At 49.0% G+C, this 18,507-nt stretch overlaps 8 protein-coding genes across 8 annotated transcripts; 3 read left to right on the forward strand and 5 right to left on the reverse strand.

Moving 5' to 3' along the window:
• Positions 1-268: 268 nt before the first annotated feature.
• Positions 269-1,303, forward strand: N7498_000673 (uncharacterized protein; the record flags this gene model as incomplete). The annotated part of the gene is made up of 1 exon (XM_058447736.1): positions 269-1,303. One exon carries the CDS (start codon positions 269-271, stop codon positions 1,301-1,303), a length of 1,035 nt encoding a protein of 344 aa, XP_058313147.1.
• Positions 1,304-1,836: 533 nt separating this feature from the next.
• N7498_000674 (ammonium transporter) lies at positions 1,837-3,644 on the reverse strand (the record flags this gene model as incomplete). The annotated part of the gene is made up of 7 exons (XM_058447737.1): positions 1,837-2,288; positions 2,347-2,766; positions 2,833-2,918; positions 2,977-3,302; positions 3,358-3,385; positions 3,444-3,548; positions 3,610-3,644. 7 exons carry the CDS (start codon positions 3,642-3,644, stop codon positions 1,837-1,839), a joined length of 1,452 nt encoding a protein of 483 aa, XP_058313148.1.
• Positions 3,645-6,830: 3,186 nt separating this feature from the next.
• Positions 6,831-8,396, reverse strand: N7498_000675 (putative ethanolamine kinase; the record flags this gene model as incomplete). The annotated part of the gene is made up of 5 exons (XM_058447738.1): positions 6,831-7,005; positions 7,074-7,411; positions 7,466-7,902; positions 8,028-8,139; positions 8,220-8,396. The coding sequence occupies 5 exons, from the start codon at positions 8,394-8,396 to the stop codon at positions 6,831-6,833; spliced, it is 1,239 nt and encodes a 412-aa protein (XP_058313149.1).
• A 1,366-nt stretch (positions 8,397-9,762) lies between these two features.
• N7498_000676 (cysteine and histidine-rich domain-containing protein) lies at positions 9,763-10,978 on the reverse strand. The gene is made up of 3 exons (XM_058447739.1): positions 10,791-10,978; positions 10,158-10,668; positions 9,763-10,094 (listed from the first exon to the last, which is right to left on the reverse strand). The coding sequence occupies exons 1-3, from the start codon at positions 10,894-10,896 to the stop codon at positions 9,782-9,784; spliced, it is 930 nt and encodes a 309-aa protein (XP_058313150.1). The 5' UTR covers positions 10,897-10,978; the 3' UTR covers positions 9,763-9,781.
• A 127-nt stretch (positions 10,979-11,105) lies between these two features.
• Positions 11,106-11,423, forward strand: N7498_000677 (glutaredoxin family protein; the record flags this gene model as incomplete). Its single annotated transcript, XM_058447740.1, has 1 exon — positions 11,106-11,423. The coding sequence occupies one exon, from the start codon at positions 11,106-11,108 to the stop codon at positions 11,421-11,423; it is 318 nt and encodes a 105-aa protein (XP_058313151.1).
• A 3,221-nt stretch (positions 11,424-14,644) lies between these two features.
• Positions 14,645-15,100, reverse strand: N7498_000678 (uncharacterized protein; the record flags this gene model as incomplete). The annotated part of the gene is made up of 1 exon (XM_058447741.1): positions 14,645-15,100. The coding sequence occupies one exon, from the start codon at positions 15,098-15,100 to the stop codon at positions 14,645-14,647; it is 456 nt and encodes a 151-aa protein (XP_058313152.1).
• Positions 15,101-15,924: 824 nt separating this feature from the next.
• Positions 15,925-16,877, forward strand: N7498_000679 (DUF3425 domain-containing protein; the record flags this gene model as incomplete). The annotated part of the gene is made up of 2 exons (XM_058447742.1): positions 15,925-16,045; positions 16,108-16,877. 2 exons carry the CDS (start codon positions 15,925-15,927, stop codon positions 16,875-16,877), a joined length of 891 nt encoding a protein of 296 aa, XP_058313153.1.
• Positions 16,878-16,916: 39 nt separating this feature from the next.
• Positions 16,917-18,164, reverse strand: N7498_000680 (uncharacterized protein; the record flags this gene model as incomplete). The annotated part of the gene is made up of 5 exons (XM_058447743.1): positions 16,917-17,050; positions 17,114-17,218; positions 17,272-17,349; positions 17,403-17,529; positions 17,580-18,164. The coding sequence occupies 5 exons, from the start codon at positions 18,162-18,164 to the stop codon at positions 16,917-16,919; spliced, it is 1,029 nt and encodes a 342-aa protein (XP_058313154.1).
• Between the last annotated feature and the right edge of the window lie 343 nt (positions 18,165-18,507).

The following is an 18,507-nucleotide window of genomic DNA, read 5'->3' on the forward strand; positions in this document are numbered from 1 at the left end:
TAGCAATTCTATCTTACTTTCCAGAACCAAGGAACTATACAGTTTATTGCCCATATTTGCTTTAGAACATATGTATAGAGTGTGGTTCATGATCTTGAAGAGATCTAAATTGAAAGACATTCAAATTGATGTCATCCATGAAAGCTTGTGTTTGTTAGCGGGGTATTTGCATTAATTTCGATGTTCGCCACAAGGCTCGCGTAAACGCAAGTCAGTAAACCTGCAGGCTAAATTTCAACCACGTTACTAGCAACCTGTCATATTCAATATGTCCAGTTTGAACTCGGGTGGAGCGAAATGCATGAGCTTTCACCTATTTCGGAACCTACCGACGGAGATCCAAGACCACATATGGGATCTCGCCATTCGCCCCCTTCCAGGCAACCGGCACGTACATGAATTTATTGTTGTCGACCACTATTTCGACAAGCCAAATGGCGCAGACCAAATCCGTGCAGACTTTCTGAGATTCGAACCTGGCGGTTATTTGGGCCAGAATTTTGGGCTAGCAGTACCCCGCAATGATCCAGTCCGAGGCTCAAATATGTCAGCCTACAGTCTGGACAGCGGACTTTGGATGGCTTGTCAGCAGTCACGACGGGCTCTTGAACGGCACTACCGCAAGAATGAATGGTGGTCAGATCTTCCGAATCCAGAGTGCCCTACTCGACTGGCGGCCCGCGGCGACTATACCGGCCAGTCAGGAGTCTCGCATACGGCTTCCTACATTGACGGCGATGGAAAACCTCATCATGTAACGATATCCCCGGACAAAGATCTAGTTCATCTCGTGGGGCTGGACCCAGTATCTGTGGAGTGGTTCTACCATTATGCGGGTGATAGGTTTCTCATTAACTATAGGTGTCGATATGAGCCCTATCCAAGTTTCCTTGGTTTAGATATTGCAATCACATTCGACCACCGATGGATTGGGTTTATCCCGTCAACACTCGTCGATATGATACATGTGCTACATGATGATTCGGGTCGAACATTATGGTTCATAGATCAGCGCCTTCATCGAGTGCATGCCCCTGGATCGGGTGAAATCGGTCTCAGCGGGACTGATGGAGGGAGTGATTCATGCCTCAAAAACAATAACAGGCAAGTGTTTTACTCGTCTGGCTATGTGTTTACGGAAGTTAGAGAGACAGATGAACATTTATGGGAAGTTAAAGACGAGGAAAACAGAACACGATCAGTATTCGAATTCTTCCGCCTCCTGATACCCATGCATAACGGACGTTTGGGAATTGAGGGGTCTGATCGAATGCGAGTGTTGGCATGTGAATTTAGTTCTTGAACACATACTAAACTGTTTAGAGATTTCAACCATCTCAATGAAATAACCTCTGTCCACTTTAAGGGATTCATACTTTCATCGCTTGAGGAAGTTAGCCAATAATCAAACAACGCTTAACACCCGTCGTACAGTTTACCAAACGCAAGTATACTCCACAAACCGTGGTTCCAGGACCCCGAGCCCACAATTACCGAGATCTGTGCCTCCGACGACACGGGCGTAGATCCACGAAATCCAGAAACGATTGGCTTGTTGCCCATACCTATAGCGCTGCTATTTAACCTTACCCTCGCTAAGAAAACCTCTGCCTCAAATGTACAAAACACCCTTTTACCTACGAGCTTCAGTCTTTAGGTAGTCTTCGGTGATGAACTACCCTGAAGATGTATGAATAGAGTGGGGAGCCGCCCACACCCGATCGAGAGACTCCCGACGACCACTACGATACTTTGGCTTTTGTATAGTTTTATATTTCTGTACTTGCGCATTGAAATTAGCTATATCCTGTGACCTGCCAGCTCGGCCCCCTTCACTCAGTCCTTCTTTATCCCATTTGTGGTAGATTCTGAAGGAGTCCCATGACCACTACCCTCTGCGTTTGCCATACTTTGACTTTCGATGATGTGGCCACTCTCCAGCGCGTTAGCATTAAGGCTGAGATGGCTCCTCTCACCCTCGAAGAACAATGCATAGGCCTCTTCACCATGGATTGCATCATCACCAACAAGCAGTTGTTGTTCATTCATACGCAACGGTATGCGTAAGACATATTGAATGAAAACGCAGATCAATGTCGTCATGAACATATTGAGGCCAATGATGAATAAGGCACCCACAATTTGCAGCCATACTTGTTTCCCGTTACCTTCGATCGCGCCACCGGGATTTGTAAGACCAAACGCTGCACATCCATCAATAGTAGCAAAGATACCCGTGAGGAAACCACCCAGGAAGCCGGCGACCATGTGAGTATGAACAACTCCCACTGGAAAGAAAAGCGTCAGTTGGCTCATTCAGGGGCATGTCAGCTTTGGATTACTTACTAACGTCATCGACCTTTTGCATCCATTTCATCCTTCCTAAGACGTTCATCGATATCCAAGGAATCGAACCTGAGCAAATTCCAATGATGATGGCTCCCCAGCCTGCGACGAAGCCAGCAGCGGGAGTGATTGCCACAAGGCCAGTGATCTCGCCCTGAACGGCACCTATGACGGATGGCTTCTTGAGAAAGATGTAGTCCAGCATCATCCAAACGAGCAGACTCATGGCGGTACAAATATTGGTGTTGAGAACGGCAACGCCGGCATCAGGGCTTGCCGCATATGGGTCGCCTCCATTGAAACCATTCCAGCATACCCAGAGGATGCCCGCGCCGACCAGCATGAGAAGAATGTTGTTGGGGTAGAAGGAGTCCTTATCGCGTTGCAAGCGTGGACCTAACCAGAATGCAGCAGTAAACCCTATAAAACACGTTGTGTTGGAAAAGAAAAACATTTTAAAGGTATCGCAGACATTTCCTGACTTACCAGCAGTACCAGAGCTCAAGTGAATGACATATCCGCCTGAATAGTCCAGGACACCCATCTGGCTGAGAAACCCCCCGCCCCAAAGACTGCACGTGTCATCAGTTAACACATTCCATAAGTTGTACCATGTGCTAAACGACAGACCTGAACGCCCCAACAGTATAACTGAATGTGATCCAGAGGGGCACAAACAACATCCATGCCAAAAGATTCATTCGGCCTAACAGAGCTCCTCCCAGGATGATGACTGTGATAGCCGCGAAGACGAACTGGAAGTAGATCATAGTTGACAAGTTGAAATTCGGCGCGACATCTGCGGATGGTAAAGTTGCTTGAGCCAGGTTTTGTTTCATCGTCAGGACGGGACCGGGTGCTCCAAGCAAAGGGAAGTTGCCCCATTGCTCGCCAAAAGCCATTTTGTATGCCCAAATAACCCAGCACACAAGTGTAGCGGAGAAAGCGTAGAATACCTGGGCTTGATTAGAAGGGTATTATCAATTGAAATTTTTTGAATAACGAGTGTACCATGAATGCGGAGTTGATGGCCCATTTCCTATGTAGATTGAATGTTATTAGTTCGTGATAGTGAAGCTTGGCACAAGAACGCCTACTTCTTGACAAACCCTGCATAGAGAATCGCAAGTCCCGGAATCGACTGAAGAGCAACCAGGGTACCAGCCGTTAACTGCCAGGCCTGGTCTCCCTTGTTGAGCCAGCTGTATGATTATCAATAAAGTCACGTATAAGCAGTTAAAGCTTACATAGGTCAGGACTTACTCTGGAGCTGGATTGGTTAACGCCGTGGCAGACATTGTCGAGGACCCGAGAAACAGTAGTCCAGAAGGTGATATATAGAATGACTGTCCTGAAATGATCCACGCGGGTAGAATGTATTGCTCAGTGCAGACAAGTCGGCTGTATGTATAAGTACCAAAAAGGGGGTGTGCTGCGGGAGCTACTGGGAAGTTTGAAAGTCAAGTCTCAGCCCTGCCAACTTTTGACATGGTCTAGATCAGAAGGAGTCGTTTAATCGAAGTTTTGCACCTTCCAAATCACATTGCAAGCCCCTGATTGTAAACCTATATACATCATACCATCACAGAAGGGATTGAGAGATAAGACGAAACTATGTCTTCAAACCAAATAAAAATGGTCACCTGTACGGATCCGATAACAATAATCACACCATGACACACGAAAATTCCGATCAAGAGAATAATGATTCGTCAACGGGTTTGCTATCTTTATCAAAGCAGTGCTTAATTTGGTTCTCGTTTCTTATAACTTGATATTTCGGGCATAGCCGTATCAGTCCTGCCCCAGTTATCCCCCGCCACTTCCCTCGCGAGCTTGTCAGAAAGCTTAACTCCCCAGATGTGGAGACAAGTCTCTCGGATCCTGCGTTAATGGGTCAAATCTGCCGTATAATCTCAAGGGGGCTGAATGATGACGCCGATAATGGCGGATTGCAATCCCGTATCGCTTAGTCCTAATTCGCTGCGATTACGCCACCCACTCCCCGTCCGCAATGGATCAATCAACTTCCATCGTCTTATCTTCCGGATGTTTGTGTTTTGTACGTATGTTTTTTGTTTCCCACATTACCTCAGTTCCAAAATGCAACAAAAATGGATCAGATGATGGTAATTGACTGGTATTGTGGCTGGGCTGCCATCCATCACCTGCTAAATTGAAAGAACGAACCCGCGAAATAAAGTCGCTCATACATACCAACGAGAAATATGATAAGGAAACGAAGGACTGTAGATAAAGTGGTGGGTCAATATTAATCTGGGGTAATGCCAAGCGACTCTGGGCTTCGTTTTCTGTCTAAATTGTGTGCACCAGATCCCCACCTGCCAAGAAAGGCTCATGATCCAGGTGATTCAACACGAGGTAAGTACAGGACCCATTGGCTTGGCAGGACTAAGGAAAAATAGGCTCGCTAGATCACATGAGAGATTTGTTTGAGACTAGCATGGTGTCAGAATGTTTAGATTCTGGAAACGTCCCCGCTGGTTCAGGCTCCGAGGTACCGACCTTGATGGAGAAATTGGCAGGGAAGACAGAAGAAGACTACTTCCTGATGCTGTTTTCAGTGGGAAATATTTGTCATTGCCTCAAGCCAACATGAGATCGCGATCACAAGGATGTGGTCCGACGGAGGACCAAGGGCGATATATGAGCTTTGGTATTGGCGGTGCGGGCAACATTCGGAGGTAACTGAAATTACTACTTTTCTTCAAGCACCCCCACTCAATATAGAGTGTCTTTTATGTTCAATAGGCTGACTTTTGGCTTCAACTTTCTAGGGTTTCACATCGAAATGGACAATACGTGGAAGAGCCGGCACCATTGACGTGAGGTTGCGAAGTATAGCCAGCTGTTTCGGCTATCCGAGCACGAATAATTGATGATACCATCTTATACGCAACATTTGGATGTACCCTTGGAAGAGAGAATCAAAGAAACATCCAAATACATCATTTTCACAAACAACCTCTGATCCCCTTGGGCAATCATTATGGCAACTCCGTTTTAGTAGTCTGAACTCTTTCCTTTCTACACCACGTCCTTACTTTTTTTACCTCGCGCAAAATGACTATACCAGCGAAGGAACTTTTTAATAAGTGTATAATCTGGAGTTGAATAGCCTAGCTCTATTTTGCTGCCCTCGATCCTTTCTAATAGCTTTTAGTGCGTCTCTTTAGCGAGCCTATCTTATTGAGCAAATCAGAGCTTTCGACCTATGACTAAGATGAGAAAATACCTAGAGCAGCCCTAAGATGGAAATAAAACACGAAGGAAAACCTACGGGTCTACGTAAAGGCAGGCGTAGATAAAACGAGAAAAGGAATATTCCTCTTGCGTCACTGCATGATAGATAAAAACCGTGCCTTCTATTTTGGCGTTATCCCGCTCTATCGCGTGTTTTGGGAGGGCCACGGTTAGCAGTGTGAAGGTGTATAAACCACCTCACGAAATTGAAGCTGATTAGGCCGTCAGAAAGTAATTCACAAATAAACACTATTATAGGACCGAGTCCCCTTTTGGGTATAGACTAAGCGTGGACCGAGTGCTCGATTGATGCCTCTAATCAATCTCTGTGTAATCAGTGAGCAATCAGTGAGCAGCCAATCACTAGTTAACTAGCACTGACCACTCACTGAGCACTTCACTGAGCGCTCAATGGATCCTACCAATATATCACGTGATGACGATGAGCAGCTCACTGAGCCCGAGCCTGACTCTGAGTGCCTTCATAAAGGTGGCGGCAGCTAAAATAGGAAAGCCCCGCCTGGCAGAGGAAATAACCTAGGTGTCCGAGGGGAATCGCCTTATGATATCGATTGCCGTAATGATCGGCGGTTTGATTATCGTGTTCGGATCATCGTGCATACGGAGTGGGGGCTGCAGGGGTGTAAGCCAAGAAGTACAAGTCGTGGCGGGAAGCGACCCAAGAGCAGCCTTGTTCCTGGGCACAGACACTAGACACTAGACACTACACATACAAACCCTACACGGTATGCAAAACACATTATGAATTAAATAGCTAGCCAGTGGCCGATGGAATTGCTGAATAAATATCGGAGAAAACATTGCATCCTCCAAAAAGCTATGTGCATGCCAGAAGCGAGAGAATTAAAGCCACATTTTGATCCAAACACCTGTTGAAGATTCCCAATGAAAAGATGACGTCGACTATGCACGAGATGCCTATAAAGTTTACCAGCTCCACTCCACGCACGTGTTTCCCCTTTCAATTTCAACTTGATCCGAGACTGTTGAATTGCCCGGGATGGCCCAACTGCAAATGTCTGGGGTGGCCCAGCTGCAAATACCCGTGCGCGTCAGACCCGCGCCAACGCAGACGTTGGGAAGAGACGATGTGGGCCTTGTGACGTTATTCCAGGAGGAGAAGAGCGAAAAAAAGCGCGAAAAAGCGTCAAGATGTGAATTCGAATGCTGCGTGGAGTGGAGCTCCTTTAGGGGCATTTTCATGCCTCTTGAGACCAGCGCTGCTCGCGAAGAGGCTTCTCCTCGCCGGACTTTTCCCGGCTGCCGTCGACTTCGCGCTTCCAGGCCCAGTACTCGCCCAAGCGCAGCTCGGCGTAGCTGGCGTAGTCAAAGTCAATTCGGGAAATCTGGGCTTGAATGAGTGCCCACACACCCCTGCAATTGTATCACGTTAGTCATTCTGTGTTTGGTAGGGGGTAATTGCAAATAACGGCACAACTTACCAGTACAGACCGGGGATACCGCGGAAACGATCGACATCGTGATATAATCGGTCGACGATCTCGGACTCTGAAGACGGATCCAACCCACGTTGCTGGACGTAGCTCTTGGTATACTCGGTCAAGAACTGGCGACGCACCGATTGCGTGGGTGTCATGTTGTAGTCGCATTCGTAGCCGATCCACTCAGCCAAGTGATTGGCGATATCGAACGCCGCCGGAGCGGGGACTGCATACTCGTAGTCGATGAAGTTGACGGGCGCAATCTCGTCCGACGGCTTGCCGTCATCAGGAAGGATGATCACATTGGCACACAGGAGATCGCAGTGCGAGAAAACAAGCTGCCGGCAAAACGTTAATCAAGTTATCCAGTGGGTATGGGATTGGTGGCGTACCCCGTCTTCACCGATGCCTGTCCCATCGTCGAGCTGGCCCACGACCCACTGCAGTTCCTGCTGCAGGCTTAGTCGCCGAGATCGCTGCTCCGGTGTGGCCACTGGCAAGGCCAGAATCCATTTCTGAAGCACTGCCCACATGGAGGGGCCTCCGCGCCGCGGTTGGATGACGTCGAGATCGTACTTCTCCGAGTCTGTCCCGTTGGCTACAATCGAGGCCTCCTCAGAGGGTGTAGAGCTGCTGGCGTTGCTGGGAAGGACAGCGTGCCACTGAGCCAACTTGCGGGCAACCCCGCGGAAAATAGGTGGTCTAACCAGATCCTGGTGCCCACAGGGCTTACCACGGATAAACCGGTAGAGAAGGCCGTTGTTGAAACGAGCGAGGAGAGGAGGAGCGAGGCCGCGGGCGGCGAGGAGGGCGTGGGACGTAGTTTCTCCTGTAATGGCGCAGGTCTACTTTAGCAAACGTCGTAATCGACAGCAAAGGCAAGAGGGAACCCAGATGAATATGGGGTGGTGGGAGGGGGTTTAAGGGCCAGGAAAAGGCCCAGGGGCTCCGTACTTTCACGGTCTATGAGGATCTCAGTGCCGTTCCCGTACGCGCGCATGAGTACGGCCTCATTGTCTATTTGTTCCTCCGTCAAGCCGGCCTTGCGGTTGATAATCTTCAGGAGCTGTACAGGCACGTTAGTCAACAGGTCCGAAGAGGGGCTCGCAGTTCAGTGGGAGTGACCGCGCAAGTGGGCGGACGAACCGTGTTGGTGATGCCGTCGGTGAAGCGGACGAACTCGATCTTGTTGCCAGCGCCCTCCCAGTCCGGGAAAAGGCTCAGAATGAGGCGGAGAGCAGTCGACTGGGAGTCGGCCGGGCTGTAGGAGAGCGGGATGTATCGCAGGGCGCTGGCGCCGTTCGCGGTCTCGTAGGAACCCATGATGGGAAGAATAGGAGAAGAAAAGGGATGCGACAATGCGAAAATGGCAGATTTGAAGAGTTTTTAATTTGAGGGAGCGTTGGGGACTAAGCAATGCTAGTCTGGCATTCAAGACAGTTAATTCGAGCCTCAACAAAAATTCTTGGAGCCTGGAGATTTCGGGAGATCTGCAGGGTAACAGGAGGAGGGGGGGGACAGGGGGAAGAAATAGGACAGAACGGACCAGGGACGAGGCACCTATGGGGCAAGTGGTCGCATGGGGCAAAAGCTATAAATTGCGGGCTCGAGAGGGCAAAGGCTAAAGGAAGAATGAGACAAAGAGGGGTGGAAGCCAAATGGTCTCGTGCTCCCGCTCCCCGATTGGAAGACGCCACCCAGGGGAACCTTCGCGAGCGTTGTTGCCACGGGTACTACTACGGACAATGAAAAGTTGGGAAACAATAGATATAGTATGTAGAGTCCGTTCTTCGGTCTATATAGTACCGGTATACTGTAGGTCAATTGAGTGCTACGTCGGTAGTCTAAGTAGTACAGTACTGATGTACAGCTAAACGTTCACCGCTGCGACTTTCGACTTTCTTTCAATCCCGTCTCCACACGCGGGGCCTTCACATGTGAGACAATGTATCACATGGTTCCACTTGCCCTGCCGCTTGCCCTATGTCCGTTTTCGGATTTCCGTTAGTCATGACAAGTCACGTGCTGTCGCGTGTCGGCCAAATGGTTCTTCCGCACCCAATCAGACCTAGCGCTGGTCGATTTTTTTTGGCATAAATACCGGCCGCGAAATCCCAATCTTTCTTTTTCTTTTCTTCATCATCAGTAGAGGTTTACATACCATATGTAAATTTTTATCACGGGGCTCCATATTTATGGCTTGCTGAGGGTTATCCAGGGTTATTCCTCTATGGGTTTTCTTCCGTTCCCGGCTCCGGAGAAAAAAACGTCTCTCTTTTTCCCTTCCAAATATGGCTGTGCTAGGGTTCCCTCACGGGAGCTCCATGCGCTCTAGCTGTGGAGGGGGCGGTATATTCCTTTTCCAAACCTCAATTGGTGTGGATTGGGCTTTCTATGGCTTGGTCTGCGTAAGCGATTCGAGTATTCGTAATTGGCTTCAATGTCTGTCGACTTGCCAGGGAAGCAAGTATACTGTACGGCTAATTCACGGCCTACGAGTAAATAAGCTTCGCGGATCCTATACTTGAGTGTACTGGAGTCCAACCTAACTCGCTCTCGGACTCGAATCGTCGATTCATTTTCTGCATTGCAAAACATCTGTCTCGTTGCAGGTAGCGCTGGCTACCTCTTCGTGGTACTCATAGCGGCGATCAAAAATCAAATCACGCAACCTGTTTTTTATGCTCTCCTCTCATCTATATGCCCAATCATGCCCGTCCAGCATTTCCAATCTGGATGCGCTCGCCAGACCACTTGTCATCGCTGCGCAAAACCGGCCAGCTGGTGCCGTCCGCCTTGACCAGGGTCAGCTCCAGCTTAGTGCCCAGCACGCGGAACGATGACTTATCCGCGTCGATCGGGGCGAAGAGCTTGTATGTATCCTGGAAGCGCTTGTTGTCGGAGGTGGGAAGGTCAAAGGTGATCGAATTGGTGGAAAGATCCACGCGAGCGCGCTCCTTGTCGATCTTCTTCAGGTAGAGAGAAACGTTCACGGAGGATGTAGTCTGGTAGAAATCATTCCTGGAGAGGACATCCATGTCAGTCTTTAATGTCTAGTGGGCAGGGTCCTGTTTGTCAACCTACCTGACCGAGTCAACCTTCTCCTCGCCCGGTGCCTTGGCCTTGTCAACGAACATGTGCCTGGTCTTCTCTGTGCAGCCAGGAATCTTCAAGAACTGGTCAAACTCGAGCACTCGTCGCTTGCAGCAAGACCATCCTTTGCTCCCCTCGTGGAACACTGGGTGGCCTGGATGGTGCGTGCACTTCTCCTCATCCCGCGCGGTCGATCCGGTATACGTAGCACCGCATCCCTTTCGACGGCATGTGGCATTGGCGGGGATCTCCAGATCAGGATCATCCGAGTCGGGCTCCGGTGTCGGGGCCGCGGGGGGTGTAGGAGGCGGGATGGCGGGGGAGATGGCGGAGCGCTCGGGCAGCTTGGTCTGAACGGGGGAAGGCTCAGGAGGAGGCTCTGCGACCTTGGGCGGCTCGGGAGCAGGCGTGTCGTCGACGGTCGAGTGCTTGCCGGTGGTGCATGGTGGGATGGCGAGGAATTCCTCAAAGGTCAAGACGCGGGGCTTGCAGCATTTCCAGCCTGCGGCAGTTAGCCTCGGGTCAAATGTAGCGATTACTGCAGCTATCGCAGCGATGCACGGTAGAATGCAGACATGGAGAAAGAAACGGATAGGGAATAGCTCCAGCAACCAAGGTACTTACCTTTCTGGCCTTCGTGGAACACTGGGGGGCCCGGATGATACACGCACTCTTCCTCCGGGTCGGAAAAGGTCTTCCCACATCCCTTGTGAACACATTTGTCGGCCATGGTGTGTAACGAGCAAAGTATAACTGAAAATCGCGGGGAGAAGAGAGTCTCAATTGACCTGGCCCAGGTTACCTAACGCGGTTTAGCCGATGGGAAGCTCGAAGGTTCCATCGCGGAGAACTCGGTCTGACCGCTGTATTGATCCCGAGCTTCTTCCGTCAACCGTCAACCGCAAACGTTCAACATCCAACTTTCAACGGTCAATTGCCATGTTTCCTACGCGCGCCCTGTTCGGTCAAGCTCGCGTGACTCTTTTTACTCGCGCTGGCTGCGGCCTGTGCGATACCGCCAAGCACACCGTCGTCCAATTAAACAAACGCCGACCCTTTGAATACGTCGAGAAGAACATTGATGATGCCGGGAACAAGCAATGGAAGGACGTCTACGATTTTGATGTGCCTGTGGTTCATGTTCAGTCTGTGAACGGTGGTCTTCCCAAGGAGGCCACCCTCTCCGATGCGAGGAAGCTCTTCCACCGAATGACCGAGCAGGAGGTCGAGCAATTGGTGGACGAGGCAGAGAAATAAGCCGTATGTGACCGTATCAGCCATTTTCACGGGATTACGGATCGACTATGGACAACGGACTGCGAACCTATCATCCTACATTGGACACTTGGGTCTACAACAGACTTCGGGTGCCAGTTGGAAGTCTTGGCTAGCATGTTCCCAGCAAGGCATGGACATCGCGTGTGCTCCATGTCATGAGATACGCCGCGCCTATGCGATGAAAGGCTCTACGCTGGTCACCTTGAAAGACGAATGTTCAATTTCTTGAGGAATCGCGGAGGAAGTTGCAGCTGGAAAGAAAAGGAGAGCGGCCAATCCCGATACATGATCACTCCCGCGTTATTCGGAACTCTTTTCTCCATTTCTCTCCTCATATTGCTCGCGAATGAAATCAATCTCTGCAGCGACCCGATAATCGAGTCCTTCAGAATCGGGAAGATTATGAATGAAGCATTGGCAAGACGGATAATCGCCCCGGAATTTCAATCGACTGTTAAGTTTGGGAAACATTCCATCCGTCAGGTGTTCATTCGAAATTACGCGGCGAAACCCTGGAACCAAGGATTCGATGTACGTTTCGAGTGTCTGTACATCTGGATGTCGCCTTGCTTCCTGCATCTTCTGTGGGTTAAACTTCGGATTTGCGAAGAGATCGGAATAGAAGTTCAACAGTCGCCAGCGCTCCCATGTATTGGTTGAATGGAACCCGTACTCAACCTCAGATTCGTTGCAGAGTAAAGGCTCGTCTTTTGAATGGAACCCGCATGCAGCGTTCCTGCATGAGCAATTTGGACAGCCGCTGAGACCGTGCGAGACTTCTGACATGAGGCGGTAGATTCCGATTGTTTCTGGCGAAGGTTGACGGGGGTAGATTCCGTCGACGCGGAGAGATAATGTTGCAATTCCTTTAGTCGCCATGAGATCAAGTAATTTATTTGACTCCCATGCTGTTGCTATTTGGTTGAGCGATGCATGGGTGGCAAGCTGGGTGTAAGCATTTGCAAGGAGTTTCTTCTGGGTCCTGCTTGTGCAATAACAGAAGCCGAATCTGATCCACTCTGGGTCACCTGTATTGGGAACATTGTTGAAGTCTCGGAGAAGAATCTTATATAAAGACCCAACAATAAGTTCTGATCTAGACAGAACACTGTTATCATCAATGGAAAACTTTCTCTCCAGCTCGTGTATGGCCCAATGCTGGTAAAGGTACTGTCCATCATGATTGGGGATGTTGAAGAAGCGTGATTGACACCGACTGAGAAACCACGGAAAGCAGCCGCATTCTTCGGCGTTAGTCTGAGCCATTTGAGACTGGATCCAATGCTCAGTAAATATGCCTAGGGTATGGTGCTCGAGAAGACTTTGAAGCATCTTTGGCGAAAATCCGCGCGTCAAACTGTTATAGATGCAGAAAAGATTGGCGACTTCTATTTCTTGCAAGCAATTGTTAAATCCAAAACTCTTGCAGAGATGATCGTCTCGAAAGAGAGCTGTTAAGAAATGAGCTCGGGAGATCAAGTCCTGCTGCACGACAAGCCATTGCCTGGTCAGAATTGTGAGATAGTCCACGTCATTGGGTCGATTCTTGATACAGCAGACGAAGACATGTACAAACCAGTCTTTTGATTGACATCTTCTCGAGCAATAATTCATACGACAGGCCGAGCAACGAAATCCACATGATTGGCCACACAACTTGCATTTGTGTGAATGGGAGAAGCGTCGGAGAGGCATTTTGCTCGGGGATTCAAGCTTGAACATGGAACGGATATCCTTATCTTTAAGGCGTTCGGCTTCTGCCAAGGTCACCTCCATCGATCGAAGACCAAAGTGGGCCCCCGAGATACATACGTACCCCGGCTTATTATGAATTGGTACAATAAGCAAGCCGTTGTTGAAGACCGTCGGCATCATCATTAAATGCCTGTAAGAGGATTAGCAAACCATTTTGTATATACATAAATCCTGGCCGATCAACATACTGGAAGCCTCGATAAGACGTATCACGGTATTCGGGGTTTCGCTGCCATATGGCCCCCGTCGAAGACAGTGCATGGGAGGACTGTGCCCTTAAGTCATTTTGCTTCATCGGTGGACTATTGAACAAAGTCTGGAGAGATTCTTTCAATTCCAGGAGTAAACGGTCCATGGCCAAATGGAGTTGCGTCGATGAGCCGCGTTTCCCTGTCGGAGAGGGCATGGGCACGTTCCATCTATGTAGCAATGTCCCATGTGTTCCCCGAACGCCAAAATGCTCATGAGCACGGACTAGTGCATAACATAGCAAACAGCAGCGCCTACTACATCCGATGTATTTGTGTGACTGGTTTCTATCTTCTGGCGACATTGAGTACTCGAAGTAAGCTAGGAGCTGAGTTTCTGCGTGATAAAACTCTTTCTTTCGTTTCTCTCTGCAGAACTTCGGGAACAGAGCCGCATTCTGTACAAGATAATTTGTCTAACTAGGGTGGAAAATGATACCTAGAGTTTTGATGATGCCTAGGAGACTTTTGTATTCGTCTTCGACTGCATGCCGCTGTGGTTTCATATCCCGGCGTTGGTTTCCGCTGTGCGAAACAGACACGATCTCAATAGAGCGAAAGACTCGATGGCCTTTCGCAATCTCGACAAAAGTATATGCAGCGTAGCAAACCCTGGCAAGAAAAAGTAATGTGTCTCTCTTTCTGCCGTGTAAAATCTCTTTTTAGGGCTGCCTTGAGCATGAATCGAGCCCGGGGTTCTCTCCAGAGATCAAATATGTTACTCATGACTTCCTTCAGTAGAGTTGTCTTGTCTTGTAATTTAGTATCAGGCTGACAGAGGCGACAAATTTTTTCGAAAACCTCGGATACACGGCCTTGGATTTCACAAAGTGTCTCACCAGTGCAAGCAGCGTCTGATCTCACATTGGCCAACTCATCCGCGGGGACGGAACGATTTGCTTGTACAGCGTAGTCTAGAGGTATGACAAATAGAAATCCATTGTCGTCCTGCCACTCCCGACTCTGCAAGGATGGAATGGTCGAAAGTTGCTCTGTTACTAGAGAGACTTTCGGCGTACCCGTAACTTGTGCCGAGTTTGTGTGAGATCGGAAAACCCGCTTCAACGACTCAAGATAGGACGTGATCCGCGGCCATTGATGATCTGCGACGAGGTTGAACATGGCAGACGTATCCTCGTCTGAGGCATGCCCTAGCTAGACCTCAGTAACAAACACAAGCACATGTTAATGCACTTATTAAAAATCGAACGAACCTTTCCTCGCGATAGTTTCCATTCGTAACTTCCATCTAGATAAAAAGCCCTCATCTTCCTCCTCAAGCCCCTCATTCTTAGCGCAGAATATCTTGACGTGCTTCTCGGCTTCATGGCAGACCATCATAGTTGCGGACACATGTTTCGCATCATTCCTTGTCTTGGTTTTAGGGTCGGTCTTGAAACGAGCTAATGTTTCGGCAAACCGGTCGAGGAATTGATTCTTTAGGTCGATGCCGTATTTTTCGTGTTCTGGATCGGTGCCCAACACCGTTGGATCTTCTAGGTCGTTATATTCTTCGTCGTTGGAATCCGAAAGTGACACTTTATCATTCTCTGTGGTTTCCGTATCTCGTGTCGATTCTTCCAGGCTTGGTAGACGGTAGGGGGTTAATGCCATAAGACATATTGCATCTTCGAGGTTCTGATACATGGACATTGGGCATAAATTTTGCAGGTATCATAAAGAGACCACGCCGTGGAAGTAAAGGATTCAAACTGTGGACTCGCCGAGGGCCCAAAAAAGCAACTCAGAACTTGAAAAATTGACTTTCCAAATAACTCCTCAACGCCGTTGTAAAATCGCGTTGAAAAGCAAAGATGGAGAGACGCAAACATACGACCGGAGGGGGTTGAACATGTGACTGAACTTGCATATTGTGTTCCGGAGACCAGTATCGCTGGCATAGCGGCCCAATGTACCGCGTTATCTGGAACCTTCTCGTGCAATGATTCACAAAGGGCTTTCTGTTCCTTTTCCTCCGCGTTGAAGAGTCTAAAGAATCTAGGATGAACCTCTTCGAGAACGCGGGCAACTTTTCTCGTTCTTTGACTCGGCCAGCGGGCCTTCCGGGCATTGCAAGCTTGGAAGGCTCTCAATCTGGACTTGCAATTTTCTTTTACTTTTTATGGTTCATCGAATACGCGAATATGTTTCTAGGTGAGCCTAGAGGCATTGGCACATGGCGAGGTACCGGAATAGAGGATTTTGTTTCATGACCTGCTGGTAAGGCGCTGTTTATGACTTATCAAAACATATCGGTGGAGTGTTGGTCATACGTGATTAAGTTAATTAGAGATGTAGAGGTAGTAAGCACTATAAATTAAGCACTTGATCACCTTTTTCGGCTCTCTTGTATGGGGCGCCAAACCGTGGGTTGCGCGAGCCGGTGTTTAGTTCCTTAATTCCGTGAAATCCTATCTCTACCACGATTTTCCACCTTGACCTTCGCACTCTCATCCGTTGACCCTGGAATTCCCATAATGGATACCGACACCAGGAATCAACAGTCAGATGATGCAACAAGGAGAGCGATGGAACTTTCTAAACAAGATGCCGCATCAAGACGGAGACATCAAAATCGCGTCAACCAACGGGCTAGTCGTAAGCGGCACTTTTCCATTCAGCCACGCTCTCTGAATCAAATACTAACCTCAGACTCTCAGGAAAAAGGAAAGCCCTTCAAGCTGAAAAGCAGGGCAGAACCCGAGAAAGGCGTTGGATCATCTACACCGAACCCGTCTGTGCCTCACCTGAGCATAAAGGCACGACTGTCGCAAGTTCAACACAGCTTGAACAACCAAGCCCGATACAAAATTATGGCAAAGCTTATAAGGGTGTCTCTAATCAAATGATACGCGAGAAATATTGGGCTCAACTGAAAGCGAAAGTAGCCGCCGGAGCCGCCAACAAGGTGCAATCGCCAGATCTTCTCTTACCGGTGGCCCAGTTCAACATAATGCGTGCAACCTTTGAAAATGCGACTACCATGGGCCTGACATGGGATATCCTCAGTGAAGATATCGCCTCATATTTCAACATCGCTGGGCCAGTCACCTTGCGGTTGCCACCGAGCTTGGAGCCGAGCGGCACGCAGAGGAGCATCGTCCATCACCCTTGGATTGATCTCATACCCGTCCCCTCGCTCCGCGATGCACTGTTGCTACAGATTGATGAGTACGACGAGGATCAACTCTGCGGGGACTTATACGGGATATGCGGACCTTCGCCGGAGGTCGGGCTGTTAGTATGGGGCGAGGCATGGGATCCGTCGGCATACGAAGTTTCAGAACGAGTGTTCAACAAGTGGGGCAGGTTTTTAAGAGGGTGCCCTGAGCTTTTGAAGTCTACAAATTATTGGAGGAGGAAAAGAGGAGAGAAGCAATTGAGATTGCCGGATCTGAGAGATTCCTGTGTTGAAGAGATCAAGGATTGATCACGAGCTGGATTTAGTCACCACCATTTTTCGATAGCATCATAGCGGATAAATCTCGCCAATGAAAGCTTCACTCAATTCCCAAAGCCTAGTCCAGTTCTGTTCGTCACGAATTTGGCTGTGCAGCTCTTCGTTCGCCACGGCGTTTTGCTTCAAGAATGAACCGGTAAAGTCTTAGATAAGGTGTCAGTATAGAATCCTAACCGATTCCAAAGAAAGAGATACGAGATACTTACCGGCAATAGTGGGATCAATCATTCCAGTAATCATAGTGGCTGCGCCCTCGGAGCGAGTGGTCCATGGAGGAATATCATACTTGTTTCCATCCACATCGGTCATGGCTGTCTAAACGTGAGGAACAGTTTAGCCAGGAGAAAAGGTGGACCACACGTACCTTTATCAGTCTTCCTCCACTCCTCAACCTGTGCTCGGAAATCAGGTGAGACATGCTTTTGCAGGCCAGTCCTCACAGCTATGGCGTCCAAGTCAGCTTAGTTTATTCAAAAAGTATTGGAAAATCCATACCGCCAGGATCGATGCTGAAGACGCGAATGCCCTTGCTCTTGAGCTTCTCGCCGAGCTTTTTGGCAAACATCACTCTCGCAACGTTGGACTGACCATAAGCGGCCCAGCCTTCGTAAGTTTCGCCATTCTAGCGAGCGTCAGATGAGTGCTCGGAGTCAAAGGATTGACAATACTCACACTAAAGCCAATATCATCGAAATTAAGCTTTCCCCTCCGGACAACAGAGCTCGCCACAATGATAACAGAGGACGAAGGGCCGGCAGCTTGGACCTTTGGCAGAAGAAGCCTGACTAGCAAGAAGTTTGCAAGATAGTTGACACCAAACTGCGACTCGAATCCATCCTTGGTCTTTGCATAAGGGCAAGCCATCACTGCAGCCACGCACACCACATGGTCAATCTTCGGGATGTCGGCGAGATCATTTTCAACGCCTTTGCGGATGGCACCCATATCACCAAGCTCCATGTTAAGGAAGCGGGTGGCGACATTAGGCTTGCTCTCTTTGATCTTGTTGATGATCGGTGTGACCTTCGACTCGGCTCGGGCACTCAGGATGAGAAGCTTGGGATTGACGGCGGAAATCTGGACGGCGAGCTCGCCGGCGATGGATTCATCGGATACACCTGTGATCAAGACTTTGAAGATGTTAGCTTGGTGACTGAAATCGGGATCGTGGAGTCGTGTCAGAATACCTGTCTTTCCGGCAAGGGCTTTGCCGTACTTTTCCAGGACAACCTCAGAGCGAAGGATTTGCATGGACATTTCGAAGAAAGTTCAATGAAGAGAATAGTCCAGAAGGATTGGATCTGTGATGGAGTCAAGGGCAGAGAAGTATCCTCCCTTTTATACCTTTTCTAATACCTGCAATGATCATGTTTTCATGGAAGTAAAGAAGCCATAACTCCGATGGAAGTAGGAAGAACCATCAATATTAGTTCCGTAGAGGCGATGCATTTCCCAAGACGGTTAGAACCTTGTCATCACCCCGTCTGTCGGCCTTAATTATGACCCTGGAATATTGCTAGGCAGTCAATCATCTGGTAATCCCCCAATGCCTTCATTTCGAAACAATCAAAACATTACCTTGCCTTGGTCTATCCGGGAT

This window comes from Penicillium cinerascens (genome assembly GCF_028974065.1).
Source record: "Penicillium cinerascens strain IBT 15544 chromosome Unknown contig_16_segment0_segment0, whole genome shotgun sequence".
NCBI classification, from domain to species: domain Eukaryota; kingdom Fungi; phylum Ascomycota; class Eurotiomycetes; order Eurotiales; family Aspergillaceae; genus Penicillium; species Penicillium cinerascens.

What these genes read in the sequence shown, in the direction of transcription:
- N7498_000676 (XM_058447739.1), bottom strand. Translation starts at nt 10,896, where the DNA reads ATGGCCGACAAATGTGTTCACAAGGGATGTGGGAAGACCTTTTCCGAC. An exon ending in GTTCCACGAAGGCCAGAAAG is followed by an intron (nt 10,669 to 10,790) that starts GTAAGTACCTTG and finishes TAACTGCCGCAG; the next exon opens with GCTGGAAATGCTGCAAGCCC. An exon ending in GAGAAGGTTGACTCGGTCAG is followed by an intron (nt 10,095 to 10,157) that starts GTAGGTTGACAA and finishes TGTCCTCTCCAG; the next exon opens with GAATGATTTCTACCAGACTA.